This window comes from Sinocyclocheilus rhinocerous, unplaced genomic scaffold, assembly GCF_001515625.1.
Source record: "Sinocyclocheilus rhinocerous isolate Xijiao unplaced genomic scaffold, SAMN03320098_v1.1 scaffold558, whole genome shotgun sequence".
NCBI classification, from domain to species: Eukaryota; Metazoa; Chordata; class Actinopteri; order Cypriniformes; family Cyprinidae; genus Sinocyclocheilus; species Sinocyclocheilus rhinocerous.
Genome location: NW_015634502.1, coordinates 237,077 through 246,073, shown reverse-complemented (window position 1 = coordinate 246,073; position 8,997 = coordinate 237,077). Strand labels below are relative to the sequence as shown.

Below are 8,997 nucleotides of genomic sequence, written 5' to 3'. Positions count from 1 at the left end.
GGATCTCTGAAGATAGATTTAAATATATCATTAAATATTTAGTCAGCGCTCAACACAGCACTAATTCAATTCAATTCAATTCGCTAACTCAATTCAGCACTAATATTGACGATAAATAGCATGTTCTTTCTAGTTTAAGCATCTGTTAATAATACGACCGTTCTAAATCTAATCTGATTTTCTCTCAAACCTGCAAAAACATCTCAAACATTTCAATTCGCTCTTGGACAGCGCACGTGCTTAAGCGTCGGTCTCGTCACGAGATCTGAACGCGCTGTGGATGTCGGGAACTTGAATTTTATACGAGTAGTTCAGTAAGGGCGCTTTAAGGATCTAAAACGTCATGTCCCATGGTGCACTGCGTTGGACACTCCTAGGTAATTACTTCCTCTCCAGAAAAAGCTGATTTTGAAGAGACTGTGTGAAAAAAAAACTTGTAATTTTGACGTGCCGTTTTGTTGGAGCATGTGTTAAAAAACAGTTTACGATTCATTTGAAGCTGCGGTGTGAAATGTAACCATGGCAACCGAACGGTCGTCCTGGTTAGCAGCCCTGCACAGGCTGTAAGTGAAGGCTATGCTGAGGGTTAGCTGAAGCCTTATGATATTCATTTGCCTTGTCCACGGTGGGGGTTTAGTATTGTTACGGAAGACAGTCGATCAGCTATATCTGACCTCTTTCCGTGATGGAAGAAGTCGACAGGATTTTAATTCACTCTCTAAGACAAGCTGGCACGTAAGTATTCAAAATCTAACAGGTCTCTTTAGTTGTGACAAATAATTTCTTCCCTCTTTGGAGTGATTTGCATCTCGGGACATGTCAAACATATTTATTGTCTATGTCTGTGTGGTTGTGATCACATCCTCATCTTCCAGAGACATTGATGAAGATGTTCAGAGTGTGAAGCAGTTCACAAGTGAGCTGATCGTGGAGGCGGTGGTGAAATGCCTGCGTGTGATCGACCCTGCGCTGGGCAATGGCTTGTCCCACTTACTCCCCCCTGGCATGTCTGCCCGCTTCAGACTGGGCATGAGCCTGGCACAGGCCTGTCAGGTGAGAGACACGGTGCCTGAACGTCCCACTGTGTGCTTGGGTTAACTTGACCCCTCACAACTGACAGAGTCAGCTGATAGCCATTCAAAATGCATTACTGCTGGTGAATAAGCACTTTTGTTTTTATCTTGAGTTTGAATAAAGATGTTACAGTACGGACATTTATAATAAATTAACCAGACTTAGTAGATAAATTATGTACAAACATTTTTCACAAAAGATAAATGGGTCCTTACTGCAGACAAGTCAAGTCACCTTTATTTATATAGCGCTTTGTACAATACAGATTGTGTCAAAGCAGCTTTACAGTGTCAAACAGGAAAATAGTTTGTCATTAATGCAAGAGGACAATAACAAACAGTAAATTTTTCAGTTAAGGTCAGTTCATTGATGATTCAGTGATGTCATCAACCAGTTCAGTTCTCTTCAAATAGTGTCTGTGCAATCAAGTCGACAATATTGCCAGAAATTAAGTGTCCCCAACTAAGCAAGCCAAAGGCGACAGTGGCGAGGAACCAAAACTCCATCAGTGACAGAAATAGAGAAAAAAACCTTGGGAGAAACCAGGCTCAGTCTCACTCTGGCCAGACGAAACCAGCATGGAGTGGTTTAATTCCAGGCTGCAACACAGGTCAGATTGTGCAGAGGACTTGTCTGGTTCTCGTAGTCTTGTGCCGATGGCCGATGAGGTATTCACAGGGGATCTGTCTCTGGGGCTCATCTAGTTGACATGGTCTCCGCTGACATTCAGGGCTGTAGAGGTCGTCTCTAGGTGCTGATCCACCATCTGGACTTTTGCAGAATCTTTGAGTAAATCTTCCTTGAATTAATTAATCTGTTGTGATTTCATTCAAATGACCTTTAAATGTTACAAATAATTTTTTTTTTATATATATTTTTTATTATTGTTAAATTAAACCTTTTTTGCAATGTTGTCTCATAAGTAGTTAATACTGGAAACAATTAGGTTCCATTTGTAAACATTAGTTTACTACACTGGTTAACACAAACTAACAATGAAAAAACTTCTAAAGTAGGGGTTGAACAGATCGTAGTTGATCCGACCGTGATCCATACTGACCAGGCCCGACGGTTCGGCACGCATGTGATACGTGGATTAATTGCACATTTGAACCATAATAGAGTGAAAGTTTATCATTTGTATGTGTTCTAGGGCTGTCAAATTTTTTTTTCGAATTTCGAATATTTGGCAAATAACATAAAAAAAATCCACATTCGAATGCAAAAACGTTCAAATTTTAGGTCTGCGTCAGCCGTCAGGCAGCCTCATCAGTGGCGCACGAAATGCGACGACAATATAAGTGTCATTGCATTTTAATGCTTTTGTTAGCCTATCCAGTTGAACCCACTAGATGCGGCGCTGCTACGTTGTTCATTCAATATATTGTGGAAAACGAGAGCATCAGTGTGGCGAAGATGTTGTTTACGTCGAAACTGAAACCAAGCCGTTCACACAGAACGCATATTTATCACATTTTCTAGCGGGGCATCTATCAGCGTTGCACTCGCGTCTCGCACAAGAGAGCGGCATGTTTAGAAAGCCATGTAAAATTAATGTAAGTTCAGCATTTAAAAAACATGTCTCAAGACTTTATAAGCGGTTTTCCCCCATCCCACTGTATCTCATGTTTTTAAATGAAGAAAGTAGCCTACTCTTTGTTATTGGTTTTCGGTCCTTTGTGTTAAACTATACATACATGCATGGTGCTGGGTTTTTTTGTAATTGTTTAAGCAACTTTATTAACTATATATAGTTTATAAACATTATTTTAAACATGCACTTTTTTCAAAGACAGTCATGTTATTTTATTACGCTTTGAAGAAACGTGCATAATATTTTGCTCGATGCGCCCTCTTGTGGCCTTAGGAGAGAAGCCAAAAGCTTTTTTTCCCCCTAACTGAATTTATGCCTTTTAAATTCGAATTATAATATTTAAGTGGAAAATTCTAATTTAGTTTTTCAGTCATTTTGACAGCCCTAATGTGTTTACACACACAAGCGATTTTAAAAGATTCCAGCACAAGAAGAGGCAAAAGATAACTCGTTTCGGTACTCACAAGCTGTTTTCTATGTGCACAGCCACACACACCACACAAAGCGCACACACGCAGAGAGGCGCGTTTCAGACAGAATGCGAACACCGAACTGAATCCTCTTTCGCATCTCCTTGTGTTTGAACAGACACATACACATAAAATTAGACAAAGTACCCATCTCGACAATCATTATGGTAAATGCAGTTACCAGCTTGTAACACTCCAAAGAGAAAGGAAAACTTGAAATCGCATCATATGACCCCTTTAAGTGAACGAAACAACTGAAAAAGAGATCGGATGTGTATCATTATATTGGATCCTTGCATCAGGTCTTAAAGGGACAGCAGCCTATAAATATCTGCTGCTGTCATTAATGCTAACCAAACAACAAAACGCAGCTTTGACAAAGATGAATCTTATGAAATTTATACAGTGAACACTATGCAGTGTTATTTTACTCTTAATTATTACATTTCTGTACCTGAATACTACCAACCTTATTTTATTTGTAACTTTGTTCTGTTGTATTTATCTGTAATTTGTGTATTTGTTCTTATTTTTTACTGGCTTAAAAAACTTGTCTTTAATCATATTTGAACTTTCTTAGTTAGGCTAGTAGTTTTTGGCTGTGGTATCGAAGTAGCCTACTTAGCTTTTTAAGTAATAAATGGAAAACAAAGTTACATTGAATTTTTTTTTCTTGCTGATCCAAAAAACAATCCGATCCATGACTCAAACACTGTGTTATGTTCTGAACCGTGAATTTTGTAATCCTTTGAACCACTATTCTAAAGCATTTATTAATCTTAGGTATTGTTAATCTCAGCATTACTTATACATTAGTAATTAGGTGCCGTTATGGCCTAATGGTTAGCGAGTCAGACTTGTAACCCAAGTCTCAGTACCAGCAGGGATTGTCGGTGGGGGGAGTGAATGTACAGCGCTCTTTTCCAACCTCAGTACCACAACTGAGGTGAGACCCTTGAGCAAGGCACTGAACCCCCAACTGCTCCCCAGGTGCCACAGCAAAAAAATGGCTGCCCACTGCTCCGGGTGTGTGTTCACCAGGGTTGGGTACCGAACTCGGTACTTTTAAGGGTACCGACCGAATTACGTCTCACGTTTAAAACTTCACGTTAAATCAATCTGTGCCAAATTTCGGTACCTGAGAACGCATCTACCTGCATGTTCCGCTTGCCTCTGTATGTATGAATGGCGGAAACGTGTTTTTTTTTTTACTACACAAATACTGAAGCACGCGTGACGCTCGCGGTGATTTTCGGCCTCTGCGTCTCACTATATGACGCCATGAACACAACTTAATCTTCAGAGCTGCTGTGAGAGTCACTTCACGAGAAGTTTACCGTTTCATTTGACAAACTAGCGTCATCATACTGTATACACTTCATGGCAACCTGTCAAAATAAAAGTATATTATAAAATATAAAAAGAGTAAAAGTATATATAATACATTACTCTTGTATTACTTATGTACAGTATAATGTACATCTTTAAATATTCAATTTTCTATCAAATGTAAATAAAACAATGAAATGATAAAAATAAATATTACGACCAGATTAATCACTTAATTGTAGAAAAAAATAATACAATTATTAGCCTATTAAAAAATGTTTTAAAGAAATATTCACACAATTTTTCTTCCATGTATTGATTTCAACAGTAAACCTCGGTTTGTTCAAATGTGAACGGTACCCAACCCTAGTGTTCACGGTGTGTGTGTGTTGATTTTTAAAATCAAACAAAATGTTTTGATTATTAAAATCAAAAATATTTGTTAACATTAGTTAATGCACTGTCAACTAACATGATTTTTTTTTACAAAGGTTACAATATAACAATAACAAAGGTTAAAGGGATAGTTCACCCAAAAATGAAAATTTGATGTTTATCTGCTTACCCCCAGGGCATCCAAGATGTAGGTGACTTTGTTTCTTCTGTAGAACACAAACGGAGATTTTTAACTCCAGCCATTGCAGTCTATCAGTCTTATAATGCATGGCAAAATCTATGGGAGTAAAATAAAAATGCACAGACAAATCCAAATTAAACCCTACGGCTCGTGACGACACATTGATGTCCTAAGACACGAAACGATCGGTTTGTTATTAGTTCATGTTAGTTAATGCATTAACTAATGTTAACAAATGAAACATTATTGGAAAGTGTTACCGTTAGTACCTCTTTATAAGTTCTTCATGCCAGACTGGGGAGAGAGGTGTTGTAATAATGTAAAATATGTGAAAAATAATGTGTTTTTCGAACAACCTAGTATGAGAGCCTGTTCTAGTACACCCCCAAAACAAAATCAAGACTTTGTAAAAGAGCATAATAGGACCCCTTTAACAAGGTAGAGCAATGACTTGGACTCCACAGACTCTGTTGTAATCTTTGCATTGTTCTATATGTTTAGGATGTGGGTTTTAAAGGGGAAATTGGCTACCAGACATTTCTCTACAGCAGTGAGCCAGAGATTCGCTCTCTGTTCATGTTTCTGGTTGAGAAGCTGCCCAGAGAGAGTGCAGAGGCCTTGGACCAGCCTGCAGGTAATTTTGACTACTGTTTTTTGCATTTATGTATTTGGCATATGCTTGATATTGATATTGAACTCAGCATGAAATGGAAATTCACTGTATTTATTTTCTAAATGCATCTTATTAGGAATCCATCTATTTGTTTAATTAATTAATTATTGTTATTATTTTAATTTAGCTAGTAATTTTTAATCAAAATTTCATAATTCAATCTTCTGCTGAAACAACAGACTTCTCTCTGGTGATGTTTGCCAGATTTCTCTAATCATTTTGTCTACTTAAAGCCCGCCCATTTCTTAAAGGGGTCATATGATGCAATTTAAATTTTTCCTTTCTCATTGGAGTGTTACAAGCTCTTGGTGCATTATTTGAATGCTTGGCCAAAGAGATGTGTCTTTAATCTAGATTTAAACAGAGAGAATGTGTCTGAACCCCTAACATTATCAGGAAGGCTATTCCAGAGTTTGGGAGCCAAATGCGAAAAAAACTTTAAAAAACTCTAGCCCGCTGGCCGCCGCTCACTCAAAGCCGCCGTGTGTGACTCTGTGTGTTTCGTTGTGAAAGCGAAACTAGATGAGCTTTGTAAAAATCGACGCGTTTCAGAAAGGCGGGGCATAGAGGAGAAACAATAATGTACAGTATGTGGAATTTTGTGTTTGTGTATGTGTTTTTTGAACCTTAAACCGCATAAACTCATTTCATTACACCAAATAATGTTCTTTTTAGCAACGTCATATGACCCCTTTAAAATCATCCTGAAGTTCAGTTTCAGATCTATTTAGTTGAAGTTCAGATTCAGATCCAAGTTCCCGCCCTGCATTTTTTTCTTTTTCTATAATTTGTTTCACTTGAATAAACATCACAATACAAGAAAAGATATGTTGCTACTTTTATTGCGACTTCAACAGCATGATCTACCAGTTGCAATACAGATAGTAAAATTGCAATCTAGTAAATATGGAAGCCCATTTCTGACATGAAATAAAAAGGTAATGGTGTGTTTTTATCTCACAATTCTGACATTTTTCTTCCAATTCTGAGTTTATGTCTTGCAGTTTTGAGTTAACATCTCGCAATTCTGACTTACTTTCTCAGAGTTTATACTTGCAATTCTGTTATATCAGTTACTTTACACACCATGTCATAATACTAGAGGATAATGACATAATAGTGATTTGCAGTGATTCACCTCATATTAAATCTGGTGTGACTCAAAGTCTCCAACAAATTCTCCAACACCTGAGATGATTTTCTGGCTGTGTAATAATAAAAAAGTTTTGTGGTTAGGCTGTGTGTTCTTCATGCTGGGATCAAAGGATAATGTGATTAACTAAGGTGTTAATGTAAGAGCTTAGAGTGCTGATATTCCCATCTTTCTTCAATAAAATAGAAATGATGTTTTTCCCCCTCAATTCTTCTACATTAAATAAACACTCTTGATTGCCTAAAAATGAATTAAAATGTTTTATTATCTTAGAAAGAATCCAGAGTCAACCCCACTTAATAGCTTGTTAACTCCATTATAAACTCATTGGAAAACAGTGCAGTCTGGTTCAGACTCGCTATCACTTTTTTTTTTTTTTAAAGAATAGTTTGCTTGCCTTTGCAGCATCCCATGTTACTCTTGAATTATTGGATTAAATGAATATGATTAATGAGGCTAGTTTCTCAAAATAGTCTGATTGTTGCCTTTATCTCTCCTCTCTTAGGGAAGTCTGCGCTGTTGCAAAGAGCAATTGCTGCTCAAATTAAAGTGCAGTTGTCAGTGCCTTGGCTGCCTCTGTCCTGTAGACTCCCCATTCATCGTAAAACACAGGTACATCATCATGCTTACATCTTGAAATCCAGGGCTAAGGCTTATATGCAGAACTCTACATTTGAAATACATTTAGCAACTCTACAAATATCATATTGATATGGTTGAAGAATTGATACACTATCATTCAAATAGTTTAGAGTCAGTAATATATTTAATGTTTTTTTTTATGACTCTTGTTTTTATGCTCACCAAGGCTGCATTTATTTGATCAAAAATACAGTAAAACAGTAATATTAGGAAATATTATTTCAATTTAAACTAATAATTTTTTTTAATCTTAAATATTTTATAAAATAATTTAATCCTGTGATGCAAAGCTGAATTTTCAAAAACCATTACTTCAGTCTCCAGTGTCACACGATCCTTCAGAAATCATATTTATATGCTGATTTGGTGCTCAAGAAATATTTATTATTATTATTATTATCAATGTTGAAAAAAGTTGTGCTACGTAATATATGTCGGAACCATGATACATTTGTTTCAGGTTTCTTTGATTAATAAAAAATTGTCAGAAGAACAGCATTTATTTAAGGTAGAAATATTTTGTGTCATTAAACATGTCTTTATTTGTCACTTTTGATCAATTTAATGTATCCCTGTTGAATAAAAGTAGCAATTTCTTTTGTTAAAAAAAGTTATTGTTCAAACTTCCGAGTGGTAGTGTATGTAATATAAATATACAGACATGACTAATGCTTACAGTAATTTTGTCATGATATTTCAGTGTTGGTACATGTTCACTTACATAGGTAAAACTTCTTCCAAGCTTTCTAACTAACTGACAAATGTGTGTAAATGTAATTTCAGAGTTCCGGCCCATGTCACAGTTTCCACACTGAGCCGCTGAGCCTCCCATATTCAGTGAAGGTCTCTTCAAGGAAACAGCCAAAAGGCATACTCATTTTCACTTACTCAACTCAATAAGCCCCATTAGGTTTGGTGTGATATGTCTTAATCATTGTGGTATTGCCCTTGTTGCCACTTACCCCTGAAGTGTGATTACCCCTTTGAGGAATTTGACGACAATCAAATTCAGCTCTTATGATTCATTCAGCTAACATTAGCATGTTTTTGATGTTTCTTTGTGAATTCTCTCAGAGTTGCAAGAATACTGGAGATATTATTTGCTGCCTGTGACTGCCCAGCCTTCCCAGCATTCCTCAGTGCCAGCGTCCCTCCTGGAGAACCACATCTCTGAACTTAGTGCTTCACAGGAGTGGGAGAGTGAATGGAACAGCCAAGGCCTTCTGTCAAGACTTACACCTGAGGTTATTCTCTTCCCCCCTTCAATTTTAAAGGGAGAGTTCATCCAAAAATAAAAATTCTGTCATTATTATATAGTTGTTTAGTGATAGTTTTGACATCAATTCTAGGTCTCCATGGCGTTCATGATGGTATTACTTTAGCTTTATTTACATACTATTATAGTATATATTAATATTTCATAACTTTGCTTTTTATATATATATATATATATATATATATATATATATATGTATATATGTGTGT

General features: G+C 36.6%; 1 protein-coding gene across 1 annotated transcript in view; it reads left to right on the top strand.

The window, feature by feature from the left end:
• The first annotated feature begins 389 nt into the window (after positions 1–389).
• Positions 390–8,997, top strand: part of LOC107745747 (coiled-coil domain-containing protein 22-like) — a 19,694-nt gene continuing 11,086 nt past the window's right edge. Inside the window, exons 1-6 of the mRNA XM_016559699.1 lie at positions 390–735; positions 876–1,053; positions 5,546–5,678; positions 7,376–7,482; positions 8,296–8,380; positions 8,587–8,756. Coding sequence (XP_016415185.1) covers positions 686–735; positions 876–1,053; positions 5,546–5,678; positions 7,376–7,482; positions 8,296–8,380; positions 8,587–8,756 — 723 coding nt within the window. The 5' untranslated portion in view covers positions 390–685. The remainder of the gene's footprint in view (positions 736–875; positions 1,054–5,545; positions 5,679–7,375; positions 7,483–8,295; positions 8,381–8,586; positions 8,757–8,997) is intronic.